The sequence below is a fragment of the Scyliorhinus torazame genome, chromosome 12 (genome assembly GCF_047496885.1).
Source record: "Scyliorhinus torazame isolate Kashiwa2021f chromosome 12, sScyTor2.1, whole genome shotgun sequence".
Classification (NCBI taxonomy): Eukaryota; Metazoa; Chordata; class Chondrichthyes; order Carcharhiniformes; family Scyliorhinidae; genus Scyliorhinus; species Scyliorhinus torazame.
This window is the reverse complement of record NC_092718.1, coordinates 178,467,751-178,495,582: the sequence shown is the minus strand read 5'-3', so window position 1 is coordinate 178,495,582 and position 27,832 is coordinate 178,467,751. Positions and strand designations below refer to the sequence as shown.

General features: G+C 45.4%; 1 protein-coding gene across 9 annotated transcripts in view; it reads left to right on the top strand.

Annotated features, from left to right (window-relative positions):
• The window catches only part of auts2a (activator of transcription and developmental regulator AUTS2 a), a 1,550,343-nt gene that overhangs the window by 1,504,900 nt on the left and 17,611 nt on the right, over positions 1-27,832 (top strand). For all 9 annotated transcript variants that reach the window (XM_072469456.1, XM_072469459.1, XM_072469461.1 and 6 more), the window contains 4 exons: positions 3,014-3,043; positions 8,355-8,426; positions 15,145-15,286; positions 16,829-16,906. In XM_072469456.1, the coding sequence (XP_072325557.1) occupies positions 3,014-3,043; positions 8,355-8,426; positions 15,145-15,286; positions 16,829-16,906 (322 nt within the window). The remainder of the gene's footprint in view (positions 1-3,013; positions 3,044-8,354; positions 8,427-15,144; positions 15,287-16,828; positions 16,907-27,832) is intronic.

Sequence of the window (27,832 nt, the reverse complement as noted above, 5' to 3'; positions counted from 1 at the left end):
CACAATTAAACCAGGAAACAGTCAGTTTTGGGGATGGAAACATATACAGGAAGTCTAGATTGTAGTTAATTGTGTCCTAACCTGGTGAACAGCCGCATCTTGTGTGTTGACTTCACTATTTTTATGCGAATGATAGCTTTCCTTTGAAATACATTTATGGTATATGGGTGTCGCTGGCAAGTGCAGCATTTATTGCTCATCCCGAATAGTGCTTGAGGATGCAGTGATGAGCCACCTTCTTGAGACCACTGCTGTCCGTGTGATGTAGGTACATCCACAGTGCCGTTAGCCAGATAAGCTTCAGGGTTTTGGTCTCTCAATGATCTCGGAAAGGCAGAAAGCTGTATGGCTTGCAGGGGAACTTGTAGATGGTGATGTCCCCGTCTGTCTATTGCCCTTGTTCTTCTCGGTGGCAGAGACCCTGGGTTTGGAAGATGCCTCTGTGAGTGGCTGCGGTGCATCCTGTAGACACTGTAGTCATTGTGCGCCAGTGGTGAAGGGAGTGAATATTTAAGGTGGTGGATGGGGAGCGAATCAAGTTAGTTGCTTTGTTGTGGATGGTGTTGAGCATTTTGTGTGTTGCTTCCAGGCAGGTGGAGAATATTCCATCACATTCCTGGCTTGGTACATTACAGATGGTAAACATTGTTTTGGCGAGTCAGGAAATTAGCCATTTTCCACAGAATTCCCAGCTTCTGACCAACTTGTGTAACTACAGTTATTTATGTGGTTGGTCCAGTTAAGTTTCCAGTTAACAGTAACCCCAGGATGTCGATGGCTGGGTATTGAACGATGGTGAGGGAAACCAGGTTCGATACCCTGTTCTTGGGGAAGCCAGCATGGAGCTGACCCACCCACACCGCCTGCCCCACAGCCATATCATCCTGTAGGTGGTCATAGGGGCCAAGTGGGACTTTCACCCCTAACAGGGGAGGAAGTCCTGCCCTGTGGAGCCACTGGGCAATCTGATTGGCCAGCAGCCCCATCAGTGCCAAAGCTGATGCCGGGACTGCAAGAATCCCTAATTTCTTTGCCTGACACTCGTGTAGCACAAATGTTACTTGCTACTTAAAAGCCCAAGCCTGAACATTGTCTAATGCTGCAAAATTGAATTGCTTCAATATCTGAAGAGTTGTGAATGGAACTGAATATGGTGTAATCATCAGCGGATAACTCAACTTTTGGCCTTATGATAGAGGGAATGTTATTGATCCAACAGTTGAAGATAGTTGGGTCCAGAACATTACCTTCAGAAACATTTGCAACAATGTCCTGGAGCTTAGATGATTGACTTCCAGCAATCACAGCCATTTTCCTTTGTGCTAGGTATGGACTCCAACCTCTGGAGAATTTTCCTGTGATTTTTATTGACTTCACTTTTATTCGGGCTGCTTGATGCCACACTAGATTAAATGCTGCCTCATGCCTTCAGTCACTCTCACCTCAATCTTCGTTTCAGCTTGTACTAACTGGGGAGAGCCATCTCACAAATTATTAGGCGGTGAACAATTCAAGAGCTAAAGTGAGAAGGGAGCTCCACAAACACCACCATTGCCAATGCTGGTGGAATACAGCACATCTGTGCGAAAAACAAGGCTGAAACAATTGCAAATCATCTTTCGTCAGATGTTCTGAGTGGAAAGCCATATTTCAACCAAGGATGTGATGAGGTTTGGAGCAGAGGGGCCCTTGTGGAAACTAAACATGAGCATCAGTGAGCAGGTTATTGCTGTTTAAGTGCTGCTTGTTAGCCGTGTTGATGGCACCTTCCATCGTTTTGCTGATGAGAGGAAGCTGATGAGGCAGTAATTGGCGGGAAGGGATTTGTCCAGCTTTTCGTGGATAGGAATCTCCTGGGCAATTTTCCACATTGCGAAGTAGATGCCGGTGTTCTACAGTTTGGCTGGTTCTGGAGCACAAGTCTTCAGTACTGTGGCTGGGATGTTGTCAGGCCCGTTGCCTTTTCCGTATCCAGTGACTTCAACCATTTCTCAATATCATGTAGAGTGAGTAGAATTGACTGAAGACTGGCATCTGTGATGTTAGGGAATTCAGGAAGAGGCCAAGTGGATCATCCACTCGGCATTTCTGGCTGAAGATTGTGGCAAATACTTCAACTTTGTTTTTAGACGCTGTTGTGCTGGGCTTGGGGGTGGGTATATCTTTGGAACCTCTTCATGTTAATTGGTGAATTGTCCTCTGCTATTCATGCCTGGAGGTGGCAGGACTGCAGAGCTTGTGTGTGTTGAAGAGTTTCCTGATATCAGCTTTGAAGGTGACTTTTGTTTGAATCTTTGTACTTCTATTCCTTCTATAACCTTTTACTGTGCAGCAATGTTCTGGATTTTCCCCTTGCATTTTGTTCGCTTGCTCTGCATACCTCAGTGCGGCCTCATTGTAGTGTAGAGTAGCCCAAATTTCCCCATCCTTTCCATATCACTTTGCCCCTGACACTGGGGCTGGTTTTGCACCCAGGTTTCTGTTCAGCTGTCAAATTTGACATTGATCAAAATGGGAATTTAAATGTATGTTGATCAGCTGGAAGGACATGTAGTCAATTTGTGTGCAGGAAGATATGATTTTAAAACACACGCCGTTTGGTGATGGGTGTGCTTTCCAGAAGTCGGCATTACTCCTAACTGTACCAAGGTAAGAAAGCTTGAAAGAGTAAAGGTTAAAAAAATGTGGTCATCCTATTTAATCAGACTTTAATGCCCACAGGAATTCGCAGGACAGGGGGTGGGCACACACTTTCAAGAATTACTTTCTGTATTCAAAAGAAAGCTGATTCTATGGTCATATGCCTGAAGCTTCTCTATTCCTTAGATTATCAACAAAGAACAGGAGGTCAGACAAATGTATAAAATCTTGCTGATTATTTTTCGACTAATGTTTCATCTGAAAGTAAAATGTTAACATTTTAAATTACCCACTAACGAGGCAATAAAAATTGCAATTATTGTCGTGGTTTGACTGGCAAGCATGTAACCAAGCTGTCACTCTTTATTTGCAGTTGACAGATCCATTCAGGCCGATGCTGAGGGTAAGAATTATTCCTCTGGAATTATAATCTGTCTGTGTGCTCCCTCTGGGATGGAATGATAAGTGAATGATTAAGAAATTATATCTTATTAAAGCATCAACGTCCTCTCAAGCAAGATCATTTTCAAAACATTTGGACGGGCTGCCTAACTTGGTTCTGTGTTTTTGTTGTAAAGTGGCAGAGCAGATTCGGGAAGGAGAACCAGCCGGCTCCACACATAAAACACAGTATTTGATATGAAATTGGGCAATATTGGGCACTGGGTTGGCTGGTCTCAACCAGGGTGGCATCTGGGGCCATTACATTTGATCTCAAAGGTGAGGTAATATTAGCCAGTGACCCTGCTGTCAAGCTTGCGTTGAAGAGCGCATGTGTGGCTATCCGATGAATACACAAGTTCGACTTGGTTGTGCTTCTCCCCCACACCTTCCAGATGGAAAACCCCACAGAGTTTGCAAAATAGCCTAAGGCACTTCCTGTCAAGGCTGAAACAGTGTATAATAGTACTTGGATAAAATTTCGGTGAGGAATGGGCGACCTTCGAAGAAATTGGAGAGGGTAAAAGAATTAGTGTTGAAAATGATATTTCAACAGAGCACAATGTTTTTCGATAGAAGCAAATTACTGCAGATGCTGGAAACTAAAACAAAATCAGAACAATCTCAGCAGATCTGACAGCATCTGTGGAGAGAGAACAGAGCTGACGCTTTGAGTCTCCAGGAATCTTTAAATCCTTTTAGAATCCCATTAATATGCCAAATGAGCCATTAAACTATTAAGAGTTGATAATCCTGAGAAATTAGAATGTTTCTGTTCGTATTTTGTATTATAATACTGTAAATGGTGGTGACTCAAATCCAAGAGGGTTTAATTACAGGGACCCCATTTTCCAAAAAGGAATGATTGGCTTATATTATTAGAGAGCAAGGAGTCCACTATCAGGGTGTCCGAGTACTGTAGGCATGTAGGCGGGATTCTCCAGCCTCCCAGCCACGTGTTTCTTGGTGGCAGGAGGTGGCGGGATTCAATGGAATTTCCGCTGAAGCCACCCCACGCCACCGTGAAACACCGGGAAGCACTGCCGGCGGGACCAGAGAATCAACCACTGGCTGTAGATTTAAACAAATATGAAAAAATACGTTTGCCAAATGCCTTTAAAAGAAGATGTCAGGGCGGCACATGGCGCAGTGGTTAGCACTGGGACTATGGCGCTGAGGACCCGGGTTCGAATCCCGCCCCTGGGTCACTGTCCGTGTGGAGTTTGCACATTCTCCCCGTGTCTGCGTGGGTTTCACCCCCACAACCCAAAGATGTGCAGGGCAGGTGGATTGGCCACTCTAAATTGCCCCTTAATTGGAAAATAATTTAAATTTAAAAGAACTAAATTAAAAAAAAAAAAGAAGATGCTGTTGGAAAAAGAGGGAGCGGAATTGGAAATTGGGTCACCACAACCCACTCTGACGGGCAACTTGGGGAGTCTGAGAAGCTTGGGCAGCCAGATGCTCAGGATTATTAGCAAGTTGCAATGGGGAGGTGGTGAGTTAGAATGTGGGCTGCCCCTTTTCAATGAAGCGAGATCAGTTAACATAAACTGGGCAGAGTCTTTCAAGAATCAGCAACAGCAAAAAGAGGCTGTGCCAAATTGATTTCGAAGGATAGAGTAACTCCGAGAGTAGCGTTGCAGTATCTGCTACAGCAACAATGAAAGATTTATTTGGCACCTTAATGCAACAAAAGTTTCAAACGCGCTTCACCGGAGCTTTATAAAACAAATTAGACATTGAGGCACATGAGGTGATACAGGGCAAATGGCTAGAATCTGAGCCAAAGAATTAGGTCTTATGGAGCATCGTGGGAGATGCAATATGGCAGGGAATTTCAGATTTTAGGGTGAAGGCACTGGAGACATAGCTGCCAGTGGCTGGAGCAACAAGAACCAGGGATGTTCAAGAGACCAGAATTGGGGGTTGGGGGCTGGAGGTGATTATAAAGCCTGGGAAGAAAGAGGCACAAAGGGATTTGAAAACAAAGATAAGAATTTTTAAATCGAGGCATAGCTTGACCGGGAGTCAATGTAGGTCAGCAAGCGATGGAGTGAGTGGGAGAATTAGCCTCCATTAAAGAAGTAAGGACATGAGTGGCTGGGTTTTGATTACCTCAAGTTTACCTCTATCATCAGCCCCCGACCGGCGCCGTGTCGTGTGTCACCGGAGAATCGCATCCTGGCGTCAGACCGTCTCGGCGTCATCTCGGATTCTCCGAGCCGGTGTGGGCTCAGAGAATCCTGGCCATAGTCTTCACCCCTATCAATAAAGTTTTACAATTTACAATACATGTTCATGTTTAGTTACTGCTACCTAAGTGTATGGAACATATGAAGCTATGAGTCTGTAAAGCGTAGAGATCTGGTATGTTCAAATCCTGTAAGGGTGCCCTTTTCTCGAGATTTCTTTAATGGTTCACAGTGATCTGTAGAGTGGTCGTTCTTGGATGTTTTTGCTGGTTGCATTTAGGATCTTGTCCTAGATGCATTAAACTGTGCAGTGGTTGAGGAACTGGAATGGATCTGATTTGTTCTCAGTTATGCCTCAGTGTTACACATTTGTGTGTAATTAGTTCATAGGACCTTGGTTCCGCACAAATCCTCGTCACCTTGGCTGGTTGATATATCCCTTCTGGGAGATCTTGGATGTAAAATTGTTGTCCCAACTGTAAACTTGGTAATTCTGCACCTACATTTTTATCCTGCACATTGGGCATCTTCTCTTGCTATTGTTAAAGTTGCTCTAGTTTTTGAGAGAGTAGAATGGGTAAGAGTAGGTAAAATTGGTATGCATTGGTCTGCCAAACATGGGATCTGCGAATCATAGTTGCACTTAAAGGTGCCGCTCTTGGATGCAACATTGCAGTGTGTAGATCTGCCTTGGTCTGTCAACTTTTGAGAAATAGCAATTTCACCATGTGAATTGTTCATTCAGCTTGGCCATTAGATCTAGGGTAATGAAGAGAAAATGTGGTGTGATCAATATTTCACTTCTCACATATACCCTAAAATGGCTTACCAATAAATTACAGACTGATATCCGTAATGATCCCTCTAGGCACACCAAATAAACTGAAAATAGCACTTTGCATGTGTGCAACAATTGTGCTTGATATGGTGCACAGTTGTTGAATAATGAAGCACTTGGTAAAGTAGCCGATGATGATGATGAAAATAGTGCCATGGACATGAAAGAGATTGGATGCAATTTTGGGCCAAGGATGGGTAGGACCTTCATGTGGGATCAGTGGCTCTTTGAGCTGACTTGGCAAATGCCCTTGACATGCCTCGCACTTCTTGACAATGACTTCAGTATCATTGTTCATACCCAGGCAACAGACTGCGAGTCTTCTCATCTGATCATTGCCCATGGGTGAAGAATATCTAATTGCAATGATTATAGTATGATGACCTGCCTGCCTTTTGAAATGACGCCCTGGGAGATGCCTAGTTTGTCCAAAATGGTCTCCCATATTCGTGGACGCACTGAATTGAATCGAGCCATCCTTCAATTATTGTTTTCTACAGTTTCTGTAGTTTAGAATCTTTTTGTAACTGTTGGCATTTGCATTGTGCAAAATGTACCAGATCAGTTGATAGAGTTGCATTCTCCTATAAGCGTAATGTTGCAGCTCTCTTGATGTTGCCAATTTTGTCAAAACAGTCTGGATATTTCAATGTAAGGTCATGAACTGCTGTGATAGGAATAGTTCCTGGGGTTTATCAAAGGTATGAGGTCTGACTGATTCCATGGATTGTCAATCGTGGTGAGGTCATGGAATGCTGGTGAAACGACAGTCGCTAGGCCTTTCTTTTCCACAGTATAGAACATCTGTGATGCCTTGGAGGAATGATTGTACTTGCACTCCAGGACTATGAATCCTGCACGTGGAATTAGTAAATCACTGAAAATTGCACAGTAGCAGGTTTTGCCATGGCCTTCCCATTTTATGGATACATGGCTTTTGGAATCTGCAGATATATTGGGCAGGATTCTCCGGTCCCCCAGTTGTGTTTTTCTTGGCGGTGTACCGTTTGCTGGAGGCAGGATTCTCTACTCCCGCCGCTTGTCAATGGAATTTCCCATTGAAGCCACCCGCTGTCGTCGGAAAACCGGCGGGCAGGGATGCACTGCCAGCGGGGAAAGAGAATCCCAACGGCCCGAGAATTTCGAACATTATGTTGGCAGTTGCGCCTGTGTCAGTCTTGGCCAATAATGAATAGTTCCCAACTTTCTTAGGATAGATAATTTGAATCTTGCCATTAACTTTGGATGGTGTGACAGGACCTAGTTTTCCACAAGGTTGACGGTGTGAAACATACGGTCGCTGCTCTTCATCATTTCGTCACATCATCATATTCTAGTTTGTCAATGACCTCATGCGTATGTTTCTGACGGGATATTGGATGGTCATTCTTATCGCCTGAACATACTTGTTGCGACTTCTTTTGTGCGACTTTCCCTCACTCACGATCAATCCAGCCCACTTCCTGGTCACTTCCCTTTCCCGACTCAGCTATCCCAGTGTTGGTCATCTATCATTCTATCCTACTCACCTCGATGGATCCGGCACTGTGTCTCTAAAGTTATTCTGTGCAGTCACCACACTGCGATTTCAATACTCTCCGATGCTGCGACTTCAGTGCAGCCTGACCAGTACGTCATGGGTCGCCTCATGCCATGTAGCAGGGTCTGAGGCTGTTCACCATGTCCTACCTGTACTTAAACTTGTTTGTGTGCTCTGCACAAAAACAAAGGTGAATCTAAGACTGAATTGCACGACACACTTCCCCTCCAGTGATGTCAGTCTGCTATCCCTTACAGGCATAATACAACAACCTTATTGGAGTGATTCAAACATAAAGTTGACAGAAAGGTTGGCATGGATCTGGAGGCAACAACATGACAAAGGACCTTAGAGAAGAGAGGGAGGTTCGAAATCACCTGGCAGTTGGCAAGGGTGGTGGAGGCAAGGGTTTTCAATTGACGTCAGGGATGATGGCACGCAATTTTAAAGGAGAGGGAAAGGAAAACTGAAGAGAGAGAACTATTAACTAATTGGCTAATATGGAGAATAGCGACAGGGGGAAGTTGGGTGTTCAGCAATTTAGTGGGGATAAGGTCAACGGGGCAGGAGATGGATACAAAACCTAAGAGTGCAGCGTTCGATTTGCAGGCCAAAGCTTAAGTTTGCGCTGGTTGTGAACAGCATGTGGTCTCATGCGATAAATATTGAATATATAATCTTTCACTTTTGTATTCTACAGAAGCCTGGCAAGTGGTGTGCCATGCATGTCCACATAGCATGGCAGATATACCACCACCAGCAGAAAGTCAAGGTCAGTCTCAGTTCAATATTCCATGAATGCTGCATTCGCACTCCTTAATGCTTTAAATGTTCATGTGTTCACAATTACTGTTGTGGGGGAAGCTACACTGGGCAACCTCTTCAAAAGGTGATGATAACATGAACTGTGGAAATGATGCATGATAAAGACCAACCTAATCAAGAGGTTTAGGTGATATAAACCATGCAAGCCATGCAACTTCTCAAATCAGCTGAAGTCTAAACCAGTTTCTCACAGTTGTTTCCCTGCCTGGTTCCTTGATGTAAGGAATTCCTACTCTGCTAAATTTCCCCGTTATAGTATTTGTCAGTTGTCTGCAAGGTTTATTGCCATTTCCCTGGAGTACTTCAGCACCTCGTTCAGTGACAAATAGCATTCAGCGTGGGTAGCATTCCAGGGTGTAAGCTTGTGGCACATTCTCAGCACACTGTATGGTACTTGTCAGCTTTTCTTTTTTTTTACACCGTTCCCTGAAGCTTTTGTTACTCACCTCTGTAATCCAACCAATTCTTCATCATTTCATTTCAACACCTCGAGGATCCAGTCAGGCCAGAGTGATGGATTGAAAGTCGTAAATAACACTGGTAGAATGAGTTCAGACAATTTCGATCCAGTCTGGAGTGGCCTCGAGCTTACAGCAGGAACTGTCCTTTTACTGGCACTGAACTCATTTTTCACAGAGAGTTTCCAGAATCATTAATGTGGAAAATCATACGCTCAGCAGAAGGTGCCCGCTTCCAAAGTTCAGATGCATTGCAGGATAGAGTCAGAGGGTATTGATTGTGCATTTTCCCGTGCTTTGGAAGCTCAGTAGTGTCTATCATGGGGAAAGTTCCAGAACAAAGGTTAATGCATAGGAATATCAACATTGCTTAATGAAAGGAGACCATGGATTGTCAACATGGTGGTTGAATCAGACAACGATAATGGAGTTGTTGACTAATCACCGAAATCAATCAGCTAGTCTGTAACAGACCCAGACATGAGATGAGAAAACCCCAGCAAGTGGGAGCCGAGAGTGGAGGCAGAACACAACATTTGGCAAGTCAGCAAAAAGTCTGTTGATTTTTGACAGATGTTCCTGGTCTTCCTGTGGATAGGACCGGAAAATCCCAACCCGTACATCCACGAGGTCTGCATCCAAATGAGTCCCATTAGTTTGCAACTCAATCATTCCCGTTAGTCCGCGTCTCGATCATTCCCATTAGTCTGCATCTCGCTCATCCCCGCTAGTCCATATCTCAATCATTCCCGTTAGTCCGCGTCTCAATCACTCCCATTAGGCTGCATCTTGATCATTCCCGTTAGTCAGCATCTCGATCATTCCTGTTAGGCTGCATCTCAATCTTTCCCATCAGTCCACGTCTTGACCATTGCAGTTAGGCCGTATCTCGATCATTCCCGTTCATCTGCATCTCGATCATTCCCGTTCGTCTGCATCTCGATCGTTCCCGTTTGTCTGCATCTCAATCATTCCCGTTAGTCCGCGTCTCGATCACTCCTGTTAGGCCACAACTCGATCATTCCCTTTAGTCCACATCTCGATCATTCCCATTAGTCCGTATCTCGATCATTCCCATTAGTCTGTATCTCGATCATTCACATTCGTCCGTATCTCGATCATCCCCGTTAGTCTACGTCTCGATCACTTCCATTAGGCTGCATCTCGATCATTCCATTAAGTCAGCATCTTGATGATTCCCAATAGAACAAAGAACAAAGAAAAGTACAGCACAGGAACAGGCCCTTCAGCCCTCCAAGCCTGTGCCGACCATGCTGCCCCTCTAAACTAAAATTTTCGACACTTCCTGGGTCCGTATCCCTCTATTCCCATCGTATTCATGTATTTGTCAAGATGCCCCTTAAATGTCACTATCGTCCCTGCTTCCACCACCTCCTCCGGCAACGAGTTCCAGGCACCCACTACCCTCTGTGTAAAAAAACTTGCCTCGTACATCTCCTCTAAACCTTGCCCCTCGCACCATAAACCTATGCCCCCTAGTAATTGACCCCTCTACCCTGGGAAAAAGCCTCTGACTATCCACTCTGTCTATAACCATCATAATTTTGTAGACCTTTATCAGGTCACCCCTCAACCTCCGTCATTCCAGTGAGAACAAACCGAGTTTATTCAACCGCTCCTCATAGCTAATGCCCTCCATACCAGGCAACATCCTGGTAAATCTCTTCTGCACCCTCTCTAAAGCCTCCACATCCTTCTGGTAGTGTGGCGACCAGAATTGAACACTATACTCCAAGTGTGGCCTAACTAAGGTTCTATACAGCTGCAACATGACTTGCCAATTCTTATACTCAGTGCCCCAGCCAATGAAGGCAAGCATGCCGTATGCCTTCTTGACTACCTTCTCCACCTGTGCTGCCCCTTTCTGTGACCTCTGGACCTGTACACCTAGATCTCTCTGACTTTCAATACTCTTGAAGGTTCTACCATTCACTGTATATTCCCTACCTGCATTAGACCTTATAAAATGCATTACCTCACATTTGTCCAGATTAAACTCCATCTGCCACCTCTCCGCCCAAGTCTCCAAACGATCTAAATCCTGCTGTATCCTCTGACAGTCCTCATCGCTATCCACAATTCCACCAACCTTTGTGTCGTCTGCAAACTTACTAATCAGACCAGTTACACTTTCCTCCAAATCATTTATATATACAACAAACAGCAAAGGTCCCAGCACTGATCCCTGTGGAACACCACTAGTCACCACCCTCCAATTAGAAAAGCACCCTTCCATTGCTACTCTCTTCCTTCTATGACTTAGCCAGTTCTGTATCCATCTTGCCAGCTCACCCCTGATCCCGTGTGACTTCACCTTTTGTACCAGTCTACCATGAGGGACCTTGTCAACGGCCTTACTGAAGTCCATATAGACAACATCCACTGCCCTACCTGCATCAATCATCTTTGTGACCTCTTCGAAAAACTCTACAAAGTTAGTGAGACAGGACCTCCTCTTCACAAAACCATGCTGCCTCTCGCTAATACGTCCATTTGCTTCCAAATGGGAGTAGATCCAGTCTCGAAGAATTCTCTCCAGTAATTTCCTTACCATTGACGTAAGGCTCACCGGCCTGTAGTTCCCTGGATTATCCTTGCTACCCCTCTTAAACAAAGGAACAACATTTGCTATTCTCCAGTCCTCCGGGACATCACCTGAAGACAGTGAGAATCCAAAGATTTCTGTCAAAGCCTCAGCAATTTCCTCTCTAGCCTCCTTCAGTATTCTGGGGTAGATCCCATCAGGCCCTGGGGACTTATCTACCTTAATATTTTTCAAGACGCCCAACACCTCGTCTTTTTGGATCTCAATGTGACCCAGGCTATCTACACACCCTTCTCCAGACTCAGCATCCACCAATCCCTTCTCTTTGGTGAATACTGATGCAAAGTATTCATTTAGTACCTCGCCCATTTCTTCTGGCTCCACATATAGATTCCCTTGCCTATCCTTCAGTGGGCCAACCCTTTCCCTGGCTATCCTCTTGCTTTTTATGTACATGTAGAAAGCCTTAGGATTTTCCTTAACCCTATTTGCCAATGACTTTTCGTGACCCCTTCTAGCCCTCCTGACTCCTTGCTTACGTTCCTTCCTACTTTCCTTATATTCCACACAGGCTTCGTCTGTTCCCAGCCTTCTAGCCCTGACAAATGCCTATTTTTTCTTTTTGACGAGGCCTACAATATCTCTTGTTATCCAAGATTCCAGAAATTTGCCGTATTTATCCTTCTTCCGCACAGAAACATGCCGTTCCTGAATTCCTTTCAACTGATATTTGAAAGCCTCCCACATGTCAGATGTTGATTTACCCTCAAACATCCACCCCCAATCTAGGTTCTTCAGTTCCTGCCTAATATTGTTATAATTCGCCTTCCCCCAATTTAGCACATTCACCCTAGGACCACTCTTATCCTTGTCCACCAGCACTTTAAAACTTACTGAGTTGTGGTCACTGTTCCCGAAATGCTCCCCTACTGAAACTTCTACCACCTGGCAGGGCTCATTCCCCAATACCAGGTCCAGTACAGTCCGTTCCCTAGTTGGACTATCTACATATTGTTTTAAGAAGCCCTCCTGGATGCTCCTTCCAAACTCTGCCCCGTCTAAGCCCCTAGCACTAAGTGAGTCCCAGTCAATATTGGGGAAGTTGAAGTCTCCCATCACAACAACCCTGTTGTTTTTACTAATTTCCAAAATCTGTCTACCTATCTGCTCCTCTATCTCCCGCTGGCTGTTGGGAGGCCTGTAGTAAACCCCCAACATTGTGACTGCACCCTTCTTATTCCTGATCTGTACCCATATAGCCTCGCTGCCCTCTGAGGTGTCCTCTCGTAGTACAGCTGTGATATTCTCCCTAACCAGTAGTGTACCTCCGCCACCCCTTTTACATCCCCCTCTATCCCGCCTGAAACATCTAAATCCTGGAACGTTTAGCTGCCAATCCTGTCCTTCCCTCAACCAGGTCTCTGTAATGGCAACAGCATCATAGTTCCAAGTACTAATGCAAGCTCTAAGTTCATCTGCCTTACCCGTAATACTTCTTGGATTAAAACATATGCACTTCAGGCCACCAGACTTGCTGTTTTCAGCAACATCTCCGTGTCTGCTCTTCCTCAGAGCCATACTGGCCCTATTCCCTAGTTCTCCCTCAATGCTTTCACCTTCTGACCTATTGCTCCGGTAACCACCCCCCCCTGCCATACTAGTTTAAACCTGTGTTTCGATCACTCCCGTTAGTCCACGTCTTGATCATTCCCGTTAGTCTACAACTCGACCACTTCTGTTCCTCCAAAGTCTTGGTGCCTGAACCCTACCTTCACATTTGTTTTTAAATCTCAATTTTGGGAAATGTGACTTAACTAATATCAATAATGAATATGATTGCAGCCCATTATGATGCATTAAATACGGCACGGTGGCACAGTGCGTAGCACTGCTGCCTCTCAGAGTCAGGGACCTGGGTTCACTTCCAGCCTTGGGTGACTTTGTGGAGTTTGCACTTTCTGCCCGTGTCTGTATAAATTTCCTCCGGGTGCTCCGGTTTCCTCCCACAGTCCAAATTGCCCCTTAGTGTCCAAGGATGTGCAGGTTAGGAGGGGTTACGGGGATAAGGTGGGGGCGTGGGCTTAGATAGGGTGCTATTTAAGAGGGTTGATACAGACTCGATGGGCCGAATGGGCTCCTTCTTCACTGTAAGAATTCTATGATTCTATGTAACACTTGTTAAAATTGAGTCAATCCTTCCGACATATGCCATGTTGAACATTACTTCAGAATAATACAAGTGTGAAGTCTGTTTCTTGTGTGCACTAATTTGCAGCATGATCGAAACTCGGTCAGGGTACAAAGGTTGGTCCGTTAATGCTACCTCATTTGTTTAAAGAAAATTTAGGTCATTTGAACTCCAACCTTGATGTTGATTTTTTCTTTGTAGTTTGTTTGCTGGGACTTTACTGCAATGAGAAAGTAATACTTTGCAATAGAATGTCCGCTGGGATCGAGGAACTTGTATGTGGTAACTGGAGCTTGGTGGCTGTAATGGGTTCTGACTGCAGGCATCCAAAGGTTCATAAACACCCAGGGCTGGTTCTGCTCAGCACTCAGCTGTCTTCCGTTAGTACCAATGGGATGCAGCAATTTAAGAGGTCCAAGTACGGCCTGGGATGCTGTGCGACGGAACGGTCCCAAGTTCACACCAGGCAACGTTATTGTCCTGGGCCTGAGGGAGCTGGTTTGCTGTAGGCTGACCTGTCTCAAGAGATTTTGTTGGAAACCGTATTATCAGCAGTGAAGGGGCAAAGGTTGGAAAATTATTCAATCCCGTCAAGAATTACAGAGGCTTGACGTACGGGTTTTGCGGGTCAGATGAGGGGGTGAGCGGGCACGACTGTCCACGTGGCGGCTCCAACCTAAACGAGTTGCGTAACTCACGGATGAACTGTAGGAATGCAGTTTGCGGCATTTGTCTGGTGTTCCTGAGTCACTATCACTAGTTTTACTGTAGGACAGGGTTCCCTGAGCAAAAGATCCCATCCCCTCATGAACAAACCACATTCCCAGACTCCCTGTTCCCCATCAGTCCTTGCAGGAACAAACCCCCAGTGCTCACAGAAGCAGAGACCACTCTTAAACGGATTCCCAGCAATCTACTAATTCGAAGTGTTCCAAACAAAAAGAATATCAGATGAGTGAATTATTTGGATGAAGTGATGTAAGCGGCAGAGATTAGTGACCATTTATTGTTTAAAGTCGTAATTATCGGATAATTTGAATTAAGAGAAGATTGAATGCATGGGTCAACACTTGATTGTGTATATTTGTCAAATAAGACAGCGGGCTTTCCGGCAGTGAAGGAGGCTCGCCATTGGTCGCTGGCAGGATCTCCCGGCGGGTGTGGGGAGGGGGGGTTCACATTTGGCAGGGCCGGAAGATCCTGCTGGCTGGAAGGACTGGAAAATCCCACCCAACATTCTTTCATTCACAAAAGCAGAAAATGCTGGAAACACTGACCAGCTCTGGCACTGCCTGCGGAGGGGGAAACGAGAGTTAACCTTTCAGCTAGTTCGCTGCCAGTTTTGATGAAAGGTCCCGACATTTAAAAAAAAAAAAAGGGGGGGGGGGAAATGAGTAGAGGTGTAATGAAGCAAAAAATTGAACAGGCTGTTTTTTTTTTTTGCCTCTTGCAGCAACAGATGCAATCCGATCCACACAAACTAGACTTTGGCCTGAAACCGGAGTTCCTAAGCAGACCACCGGGCCCCAGCATGTTTGGAGCTATCCACCATCCCCATGAGCTGACCCGTCCCGCAACTCTCTTCTCCACAGCTGGTAAGGAATAGAATGTAACAGCATGGTCATTCCTCTCGGGAGTGACAGGGTGCTGGCATTGTCTGTTACTCACACTGCCAGACAAGACAGACTCCCCGAACAGTTTTCCATGCTTTTCCAACATTATCTGTTGTTGCCTGCACAAATATCTACATCCACTGGATGGCACTGTTCACATGCAGTTTTGAATCGAGCTCAGGCTTGCGCCCTCACCAATTATTTACCCAGTCCACAATCTGCGCAGAGAAAGCAAGAAACCAGATTCAGTTAGTCCCAGCAGCTAAGAAAGAGGCCTCACCGATTGACAAGCGTCCCCCCACCCCCCCCCCCCCCGCCGTGTTTTCTTAAATAAATTATGCTTAAAACCACTCACTTTCAGCAAAGTCTGTGTTAACAGGTTTGAATGGTCAGAACATAGAATTATAAATTGGGCGAGGAAGGAGTTCAGCTCAACTTCAGGTTCCTCAAGAGAAATCTTTCTAATGTGCCCCGACAGTGATGGCACTTCACAGATATTTCATGGGCTGTAAAATGCTTTGGGAATATGCTGAGGTCGTGGCAGTCACTGTCGAAGTGCGAGCTCTTTCTTTTATCTTTCATTAAAAAGGAATAGAATTCAGAAAGTACTTTCCATCAGGATTCTCCTCCCCTGAAAACTGTTGACAACTTTCATGCCTCTTCTGTGCACTCCTGAAGGACGCAATACACAAACTGTCACATTTTTCATTGTATGTCCTTAAGTCCCCAATGAAAACTGCTCGGGTCAACGTCACACTTGAATTAGATCTTCCTATACCCATCCTCCCGGCCTTCCCACCGATTGATGCCCTGAAGGGGCAATTAATGCCCACTTAAGGTCTGATCTGCCTCCACTGCTCAGCGGCAGACGGGTAGAGGCTCCAACTTTCTTTCCATCACAGTGCTGAGCAGGAGTTTCTCCCGTTCTTGCCGCATGACATGGCATGTGTTGAATGGACTTACAATAGATAATCAGCCTTTTCTTTTTACTCGCATTCCGAACACCACTTCCTTTGCCGTCGAGCCCCAGAGTGGGGCTCAAACCAGGAGCTTCTGACAAAAGCAGGGGCACTACCCTCTGCGCCACAAGACCGTCATGCGACCCACTATATTTTCTATTTCCGCCTCTTCTGGTTCCCTCCCATTTACTTGTGCTTCACTCACTCTGTTTCTCCATCTGTCTCTTTGAAACAGTTTACTCTCCTTAATCCCCAAACCCTTTTAAACTAAATTATTTTTCATGGATTACACAAATAACCAACCTTCTCTTGTGAAAGGTGGCATTCTCGGCTAACCTGCATCGAAAAGATCTTAAAAATGAAAACCGAATTCAGCTAGACTGGAGTCAATTTATGTGATACGAAGTTCCAACAACACCATCTAGAGGCAACTAATTTAAAAAGTGCTTTTTCTCATAAAGTAGCTTTGCAATCAAACACAGAGCCATTCAGATCACATTGGAAGATTTAGTGTGAGTACTTCTTCATAACTTCAAGGAATATTAACTTCTCTGTCTGTTTTTAGGCACCGCACATCCAACTGGAAATCCATTCGGACCTCCACCCCATCACAACAGCTTCCTGGGTCCAGCTACTCATTTAGGTAATCATAGCATGGCTGGTCTGTGGGGAACAGCTGGGGAACCGATTCACTGACTGAAACAATTGCCAGCAAATTAACAAATCAAGTACAGTCTACTCCACCTAAGTGTACACCATTGCAAAAAAGGTCCAAATTTAGTTCAGTTGATAATACGGGATAAAAGCAAATGACTGCGGATGCTGGAATCTGAAACAAAAACAGAAAGCACTGGACAATCTCAGCAGGTCGGACAACCTGTGGAGAGAGAAGGGAGCTAACGTTTCAAGTCTGGATGACTCTTTGTCAAATTATTCGGGACCTTGTTAACTTGTCATTCAGCAATTAATGGCAACGTTCAGTGTATTCTGTGCTCTCATTTAAATATCATAATCAGTGAATTGCTCACCAGTAGACACATCAACCACTGAGCTATTTAAACTGCCTCACACTGTGATACAATTACAGATAGAAGGTGGCATTTTAAAAAGCTACTATTTTCTTGCAGTGCTTCAGACTTCGTCCGGAAGTTCACACACCTGATAGATGTGCAAATAGTTGTATAAAATTGGCTATGCGGTCACAGAATGCACATCGCCAGAGATTCTATTGGTTTGGTGTGCCCTTGCCTGCGTTGAAAAATGTGTCGGAAAAATTGTAGCGTTGAAGGTGATATGAATGGGATTGAGAATGCTGTGTTGGTGAGCATGGGTTGCAGTGCCATGAAGTATCAGATGATGCTATTGTTGGAAACCTCAAACTCCACAAACTGAGCAGCGTCAACAGCTGGTGTTCATTAATGTTTTCAACTGTGACGGCAAACATTTCAAAAAATGTTTAAAGGGGAGCGAGAGGTCCGGGAGGGTGGGGAGTGCTTTTGTAAGACTCAATGTGTTCCCTCTTTTTTCTTTATATTTGAAAAACAATACCAGGCCTTTTTATAAAACTTGTTGCTGGATAGGGAAGCCTGTCGAGTAGCTCTTTAGTCTGTCCTGGGCTGTGCCAGTGACTTTAATTGTGGGGAGTGCCCCCCACCCGGCGTCCCAAAAGTGAGGCCATTTGAATCGGCGTTGGGAAGGTTTTCAAGCAAGGCCTGGGGAAATGCTCTGAAACTGAGCTCAGAAAAACACTCGGTTGCCAAATCAGGCTGGCTGCAATCCGAGAGGTTTCAGCACATAGCCTGCTCCGTCCAATCACGGCACAGCACCGTCCAAGCCAATTGGAACACAAATAGACTCCATCACCTAATTAGACGATTCCTGACATCAGTTAAATAACTTTTTCCTTTCCAACTCCCAACATTTGTCCAACAAGTAAACTAAAAATGTTGACATTTTTTTTTAATGCCCATACAATTTTACTCCTGGGCTGCTTCCAGCAGCGAAGAATGGGACACTGAACTTGAGCAGCTCCATGGCAACAAGAAAATTCATATTTTCAAAAGGTTAAGTGAGAATAATATATATATATATATATATATATATATACATATCTTTCCTTTTAACTAACTTGGGGCAATAACATGAGGCACCTGCTGGTGGCACTGCTGAGCTTGGAAAATTTATTTCTCTGCTGTACCATGGTTTGCTTTGTGGATTTGTAGTTGCTTTTTACATTTCAAAATGCATTTGCGGACTATCACAGGCATAAATATGATCAAGTGTAATTCTTTTTTTAAAAAGGCCTACTAACTCCTGTAAACTGATTTACAGGCCTAGAGATTTTAAGGCATAAAGCAGGCCCCAAGGCATTTCCAGTATGGGGGTAACTTGCATGCACCTTCTGAGCCTGAGGGTTGACCTTTCCGCTGCCGGATTAATGCAGGTAGCAGAATTTCCACCTGGGGCCCACACCTGAAACAGGTGTTGGCCCCTTTCCATTTGCAAATGAATGGACCAAGGCCTATTTTTAGACATTCTTCATCAAATTGGTGTACCTAAAATGTCATACAGAAGAACCAGGCCTACATGTGACCTAACCAGCAGAACCAAAAGGGTCATTTTCTAGGCCTTCGTGTTTGAAGCAATTCCTCAGTCCTTCCCTCACCTCCCCGTTCCAACTGCAGGCCACTTGCTTGCCAGATCAGAAACAGGGAGTTTGGCAAACGAGACCAGCCATCTTTCCTTTCAAGTGTGTGTTATTTAATTTGTGTTTTGATTAGAAGGACAGACAAACATTTGTGAGCTATCATTTGGCATCACAAAGCAATACTTGTCTGCAAATCTAGTTTTTCTTTGAAAACAGATTGAACTTTGTTGAAGAGGGGACTTCAAGATTGGATGGACGGACAAATTAGGATGGGCCACATGTCCTTGGCGATTAGTGATTATTTTGTGTTCCTCTGCATGGTCGTTTTTACGAGGTTACAGGGTGTGGAATAGTCAAATTCCCAATTTATTCTAATAGATGTACTAATGCCCTGTTTAAGCAATGGACAAGTACCACATCTGTGTTAGCAAGAGAAAGAAAGTGAGTACTACTTTGGATATCCATTGAGTATTGAATTGTCCATTCTGGTGGAAATCTAATAGTTTCCGAAGACTGGAAATCTGTGAGGGAGAAACTAGTGCAAAATCACAATATGGCGAGGTCCCAACACAGCGAAGTTTGCAGTAGTAGACATGGATTTATCCCGACATTTCCTCGCAAGATGAGCTTTTGTTTTTAGATTAGTGGGACCCTGGAAGGAGCGTTTCCTGCACAAAGGAAAAGGCGAACAGGAAAGTCACGCATGGCAGTTCCCATGGTCCTTCCAAAGATTGGCACAGGAATAGAATGCTCAGGCCTAAGGCTGATATTGGCTCCTGACGGAAGGTAAATGGCACGGCTCAGTCCTAAAGAGAGGGTTTCACTGAGGAGGGAGGGGACATGCAGAAAGGAACTGATGTAGCTGAGGATGAAAATGGGAAATGGCGAGCATACCTCAGCGAAGCATACCAGTTCCAACTGGTGTTTGGTAGCTTGACCAGTAGCATTTTCAACGTGCACCGTGATGAATAAATTTCATCCCATTGGGAAATATGTCTGCCACTTACACACACAAAGTGAACCTTAAGTTCTGAATGAGTATTGCAACCGTGGCCCATTACAGAGAACGCTTGCAATGGATGGCGAGGATAGGTTGTGAAACTATGCATTAAGTACTAGCTCAGGGAAACATGGCGGTAGAGAATATTGCGTCTCAAATTATTCTGTGTCACTCATCGGCCGGCTTTGATTTTTCGCATCATTTGCCAATCTGGGATGTCCTTTCAGGGAGGTGTCGAGGAGAGGTGAGACACTCCCTCACTGGAAGATCAGAGGGAGACCATCCTCGGCCGTTCTTTGACTGATTTAACATAAAGCAGCAGAGGCCAGAGAGCAGGTCTCCAGAATTTTAGGTTGGTCAGAATTGGTATGAGATTGGCAAGTTCAGAGATGGAAAACAATTACAAGTGCAGACGGAGAAAATAACAGACTAATACGATGTGCACAGAGAGGAACTGTCCGCATCCTCAACAGATGGCAGCGCATGATTCAAACATAATTAGTGGGGGAGTCGGGGGAAGGGGGGTAATAATTTTAAACTAACATTTTAAACTTATGGGTGTCATGATATCCACATCAGCATATCATGGTGCAATCACACACACACTGATGGACAGGTAGTTGGACCAACCAACACACACACAACATCGCAGCCAATCACCAGTGAGAGCACACGCACTATAAAACAGGGAACACCACAATTCCCGCTCATTCTACCAAGACACAGCACAGAGCTCACAGCGTGCCACTCAGACATACACCATGTGCTGAGTGCCTCACCAAGATCGTGAAAGGGCTGGGTCCACAGGTTAGCTGGTGAAGCACGAACCTCAACCAGCAGTTCTTAGTTATTATTGTACAAGACAATAAAACAGAGTTGTACCATATACAACCGTGTTGGTTCATTTGTGTATCGGAACACCCAACACAACAGTGGGCCAAACTGTTTTGGGACCTCAATGGCATATTGCTGGTGGGTTGCTGCTTCCAGAGATGTCCCATGCTGAGCTCATTCAGGACGGGTGGGGGGCGGGGGGGGGGGGGGGGGGGGGGGTGATGGTTCGAAGTATAGGGGATAGGTTGGCAGTAGGCTGAAGTTTTTGTTTTTGGGGGCAGGTAAGGGATGGAGTAGATGGAACAAGATTGCTTCTCTTTGGTTCAGTACAGCAGATTCCAGGTTCCCCGGTCGGTTTCTTGACATACATAGTTCAACAGGTTCTTGAGGTGGAAAGGCAGAACTCCGACTTTCAGGCTCACCTGGAAATAAATTGCCTCAGGGGGGGCATGATTTCTGTTCGGGTGCCTGAAGGGCTCCAGTGCCTGCCCCAGCCCTTGTCTGTCTCTCTCTCTCTCTAACCCCGCCCCCCCAAAAATGATTTTCAGTTGCTTGCTCACCATTTTACAAGTGAGAAGCTGAAACGCAGCCCTGTGAATTGCTGGAGAATTAAACTCCTTTATTCAAATAGTTACAGGGTTTCGGTTTGACCAAATTCTGCAGTTTAAAACAAAATCTGCAAGTTGACGTGTTTAATATAGAAATAAAGTGAGAATGAAATCGCATCTGAGCCACATTTTTATAAAAGTCAGAATTGTGGCCGTGTTAGCCAGTCCAGATCCAGCCCTGCTCAGGTGTCGTAAAGGTCCAAATAAGGCACCTTTATTGGGTGCATCCAACTGCTCGAGATTGAATGCTAACATTCAACGTTTTACTGTTCCAGGGCAGTGTGTCTGTAATAAACCTCAATTTGGTGCAATTGTGCTTCATCCTAAGAGCTTTTTGGTCTGTTTATCATGTTGCTCTCCAGCCGGCTGTATGTATCAGTCACAGACAAAGAGAGGTATGAGGAACCTATTCCAGAGACTTTACTCAAAGCATTGGAGACAGTCCTCTGAGGCAAGAACCATGGTTTTTTTTGTCTTCAGCGACAGCTTGCATTTATGTAGCGCATTTAACATAGCAAAACACCCCAAAGCGCTCAGCAAGAGCGATATCAGTCAAAAACTATTTTGATACTTAGGCACAGAAGAGGATATCAGGAAAGGTGGTCAAAAGCATGGTCAAAGAGCTAGGTATTTACGGATTATCTTGAAGGAAGAGCGAGAGGTAGAGATTTGGAGCGATTTAAATCAGGGATGGCAAGAGGCCAGATTTGGAGGAATGTAGAGATCTCTAAGTCTTGTCGAGAAGGAGGAACTGACAGGGAAAGGGAGGGATAAGGCCTCGGAGGGATTTGAAAGCAAGTGTTACGACACACTGGGCAAATGCACGATTAATTCCAGCCCCACAGACCCAGAGTCCCAACATAAGTGAACTCACCAATAATTTGTGTATTTTCTTGAGATATTTGACCCTTGACCGTTCCAATGAGTTACAGGCACCAGATTTGTTAATAAAATATTAAATAAAAATGTTTATTTATAGCAAGAGTAAAAGGTGAACATATAATGGCAAGCAATGGTCTGCTAATCAAATTATTTCCCAAACCCCGTCCCATCCTCCACCCTCCACCCAGACACACACAAAACAGACACACGCTGAGGGTAGGAAATTGATCAAAAATAACACAGATTAAAAGTGTGTGAGATTGTTCTTTGCTGCCGAGGTAGCGGTCTTTGTAGCCGGCCCTCTTAAACATCATCGGTTGGTTTGGATCTTCTAATGGTGGTCTTCAATTAGACCCTGCAGGCTGTAGCATTCTGTCTGGAAAGTCACTTTCACTTTTAAAAATCAGGATCTTCACACTGAAAATCCCCCCACCCCACTTCCTGAAGTCGGCTCAGTCTTAACAGGCCTCCACCAAATTGGCCCCCAGTCGCACTGAGACAATCTTAGAATTATCTATCTAAGGTTATCCCTCTGCTCCACACATCAACCACTAGTCTACCATTTTTGCAGATCAAGACTACTTCCAGTGGAACTTCCAAAGGTCAAACTGATTGCAGAGAGGAAGGTCAGTTCCAGCTCCCTACCTTTTTAATCAAAGATTTAAACTTTCATACACCTGATAGGGAGAGAGTGCTTGAACCAGCTCCTGGCTGGTCCTGATGTCTGACAAGAACTGAGAGACAAAATGGGGCTTGCTTGGGTTTTGCAGAGTCTTCTTAAAGGCTTCACCAATCCCAATCAAGAATAGAAGATGTCCCAGAATTCCAGAGGCACGATTGGCTGCTTGCCAAGTCCATCAAAATTACATCACAGGCTCTGCTACATAGCATCAAGGGAGGACCTGGGCCAATGCATTAGACCATAAATCTGCAAGGTTGCAGGACAGGAATTTGAAAAAAACATGGAACAGACAAGGACTTAACATGTTCTTTACACCAAGGTGAGGGTTTTAAAATTGAAGCATTGCTAAACTTGGAGTCAATGTAGGTCAGTAAATGCCGGAGAGAATGATGTGGTGGAATGAGGATTGGTGTAAGTTAAGATGGGCAGCAGTATTGGATGAGCACAGGTTTGTGTAGGGTGCAAGTTGGGGGGCCAACGGGGAGCGCACTGGACTAGCCAAGCTTAAAAGGTCATTAAGGCAGGGATGAGGTTTTCAGCAGTGGAAAAGCTGAGGCAGGGTCAGAGGTTTGGCTGCTCCAGATGTGGAGGTGGGGAATCTAGATGATGGAGAGAATGGAAGGCCATAGGCTCACCTTGGGGTCAAACACCACACCATGTTTATGAAGGGCCTGGTTCAACTTCACTCAGTGGTCAAAATTGGAAGGGGGGGGGGGGAGTCTGTGGCAGTGACCAAAGACAATGACAACTAAATTCAATGGCATCTGAAAAAGTGTACAAGGATCATCATGCATGATTAATCAATGGGCGTTGATTACAGTGCAAGCACAGCACGTCATTGATGCCTGCCCATTCCAATGATTTCAGCAACAAGGCAGCGTTAACCACACCATTATCTGGTTGAATACCACATAAGGGGCCAATATCAGTCGCACCACTTAAAGCTAGCTTGCACTGCCATACCCTAGTCTGCATCTCTTAAAGATGCAATGTAGTGGGAGCAGGTATTGGCAATCATGTGGATCTGACCTGGGAAACATTGAAGAATAGCACAACATGGGAAAGGAGCAAAGTTCAAGCATTTTGGATGCTGCATTAAAGGGTTTGGTGAAGCATGGTTGGTCTGCAATCATTCCAGATACACATGCAGCAGACATTGGGTGCAAATAGCCATGGAGGTCAATGTCAGGAATCGAACCCCGAGAACCCGGGTGCAATGATTAAGAAGTTAAATGACTTCACACGAGTAGTCAAGGTCAGTGATTAGATTTTCAAATGCCATATCCTATAATCTGCACATCTAACCTCATTCACTGCTCAATTCACCTCACCCACACCACTTGCCTCCAGTCTCCATCAATCAGGACTCATTCCAAATATTCAGAGCTTCACCTTACCCTCACACTTAGCACTGCTGCAAACCTCATATACAAATCTCACAGCCTGCCCACACTGTCTGCTATTCAACCATGACAGCCACATTGGCCAAGCTGGTTGCACAACACCCACTGACACACTTTCTCCTCCCAGGACAAAGTGGTTCTCAACTGAAGGCAACAGGAGGGTGACAGGCACACCTGGATGTCCTCACCCCCATGGAGGAGATGGTGCCCACTATCAATGGGACTCCCATTGCTGAGGCTGTCACTGGCAGAGACACTGAATTCATTATGAGGATGATATCCTCATACCCAATCCTCCTCCTATCCCGCATTCCACACTCATTGCACACTCTTCTGATTTACAATCTGCAGATGGTGTATGCTCACTAGAACTTGCTTTCCTCCCCGCTCCATAACCATACCCTTGTGCCTTCCTCCTTGCAGAGACTCAAGAAGTCCAACATGCCCAGGTAGTGAAGGAACAGCATGAAACTCATGATGGTGAAGGTGCACCATTACCAATTTCACACTCACAGCTACCTGCTCAGCTACTGATATTGAGCATGATTTAGAGAATAGGACAGGGGGGGGGGGGGGGAGGGGGGAGAGAGAGAGTGGAGGCAAGATAGCGGAGATGCCAGCTCATCTGACGGTCAGGTTTCCCAAAACCTCTGTTTCGGGGGGCTCAGATGAGTGTGGTGATTGGATGGTATGTGCAACAAAATGCTCAGTGAATTGGGAAGCCTGCAGTCAATTGCCCAGAACACTGAGGGTCCAGCACCAGCAAAACGCAGTGCTTTGTGCAGCGCTTGGAGCTGTTCTGTCCTGCATAGAATGGTGGCAGTTTGTGCACTTGTGAATCCAACCATGCTGCACTGTTTGATAACCAGATTCTGTTGCAGTACAGCTGCATTTTTCCAGGGCTTAAATACTGCAGTGGAAACTCAGGCTGCTGTCATGCCAGGTCAGTTTGCTGCATTCATGCTCAGATTGCATCATAAAGACTTGTGCAAAGGCGCTTCCAGAGTTTCATAGAAGTCCTTAACCTCCGCTACTTGCTATATAGCTGGTGGTAAGGACTGTCTCCTCAAGATGGTCAGGTCTGCTGCATGCTGCAGACCATCACAATTCTTCACACCTCTGCTGAGTACTGCAGGGCTCCTCCAGAGCAGCCTAAGATTGCAGGAGCCTTATTTCAGAACGGCAATGGTCTGTCCTATCACATTGGGGCGGCATGGTGCCACAGTGGATAGCACTGCTGCCTCATACATCAGGGACCTGGATTCGATTCCGACCTCGAGTGACTGTCTGTGTGGAGTTTGCACCTTCACCCCGTGTGTGCGTGGGTTTCCTCCGGGTGCTCTGGTTTCCTCCCACAGTCCAAAGGTGTTCAGGTTAGGTGGATTGATCATGCTGGATTGCCCCTTAGGTTAGGTGGGGTTACAGGGATCGGGCAGGGGCATCGGTCTGGGTAGGGTGCTCTTTTGGAAGGTCAGTGCAGACTTGATGGGTCGAATGGCATTCTTTGCCACTTGTAGGGATTCTGTGATTTTGTGTGACAGCGTGACTTACATTGTATGAATGCTGCATCTGTGTATACGGGGGTTTGCATACCAGAATTGTCAGCCGAGTAGTCGGCAGACAGCCTTTGTCACCCAGTAGTTATCTTTTGGACAGCCGCAGAATGAAGGCACCATAACTGCTACCAGGACAGCAGGCATTGAGCTGCACAATCTTCTGTCGATGCTCATACATCAGCTGAATGTTGAGGCGACATTCACCACATAGAGAGTCTTAGTGACATCTATGACAAGCTTCCCCACCAGTGACGTACAACTAAATAGCCTCTGCTCCGCTTATCTTTCCACCCTTTTTAAGTACACCCAAGAGAAAGGTGCAATGATGATGGAGTATGGTGGGAAAAGACACATGTGAAACATAAGCACCAATTGGATGGGATGGCCTCTTTCTGTTCTGGAGCACTGTGCAATTCAATGGAAACAGTGGCTCTCTGCAATCATTCCGGATGGTTCGACACTCCAGAGCCCCAGGGATAACTGATGACATCCAGTTGGCTGTACAGGATCCTGCCCACAATTCCACCATCTTCATGAGCCACAAGGGCATAACTGAACATGCAGCTTGGCTGTGACCATCGTGTACGGATTAATGCAGGTTAGTGTGTGCTTCCTCAATATCAGCCTCAACTATTTAGCCTGCTTTACTTGATTCAGACGGAACAATGCAAGATTGGCTGCTGTGCTTTAATGCCATGGTCCATGGCTGCTCTTAGGCAATCAGAAACACTTGCTGCCCAGGTTATGAGGATCCAAACAGGAATCACTGGAAACATCCTGATAAAGGTCAGAGTTTGGCCTCTTGAGACTTTCGAACAAAAGCCTTCCATTCCATCATTGCTACATAGCTTTGTATTTAAGAAGACACCAAGCAGATGAAGAAGGAAGCAAACCAGCCAGTGGATGAGCACCATGTATAATAGCCATATAGTAATAATGCCTGTAAAAATACATTGAGAATTCCTGGAGCCGTACACAAGGCCCTTTTATGGATGAAGCCTTCTTGAATCCCAGTCATCTAATGCACCAGCAACCATTTCTATATCTTCATCGCACTGCATTCATTATACCCTCAACTACATTACTATTTCCTGCAGATAAGCTCTCTCAGATTCTATCGCTTCATCATGTTGAAGCATGAATCAAGATCATGCCAAAATCCATCTCAAAACCAGCACTGCCAAAAATGCACAAAAATATCACTGTCAAACTCAAGACAGTTACACCAATATCAGGTGACTTTGGGCTGAGTTGCACCTAATATCTGGGACATAAAACTACACCAGGATATCATTTGGATAAATTCAAGGAACATACATGATGCAGTTTTTTGCATGCGGAGAAGGGGATATGTAAATGAGTGTTAGAAAGTTTCTGCGTTGGAAGTGGCAAATAATCGAGATTTTTGCGTTGCAATGTTTCAGTGTAAATTCCATGAGAATCAGTTTGGCACAAATTTCCTCGGAAGAAGTGCAGCAACGTCACTTTTGTAACAAACCTTACCATGAAATTCCAGTTCACACTATCTTACTTCACCCGAGCCACATCATGGCTTCTAGCTGTTAGCACTACAGGTGCAATTTAGTGGGATTCCAGTCCCTCGCCGGTGCAAGGGTTTCCCGACGACGAGGAGTGCTGTCACCGGGAAATCCCATTGACAACGGTGGGATCGGGGGTGGGGGTGACGGAGAGAGGAGGATTCCACTCTGATTTATGATTAGAAGCAGTTCAGGGGTTTGTAACATTGTGCACAGAGGTAGGCCGCTTTAGCTCAGTTGGCTGCACAGCTGGTTTGCGATGCAGGGCGAGGCCAACAGCACGGGTTCAATTCCCGTATCGGCTGAGGTTATTCATCAACCTTGCTCCTCGCCTGAGGTGTGGTGACCCTCGGGTTAGATCACCACCAGTCAGCGCTCTTCCCCCCCTCAATGAGGAAAACAGCCTATGGTCACCTCGG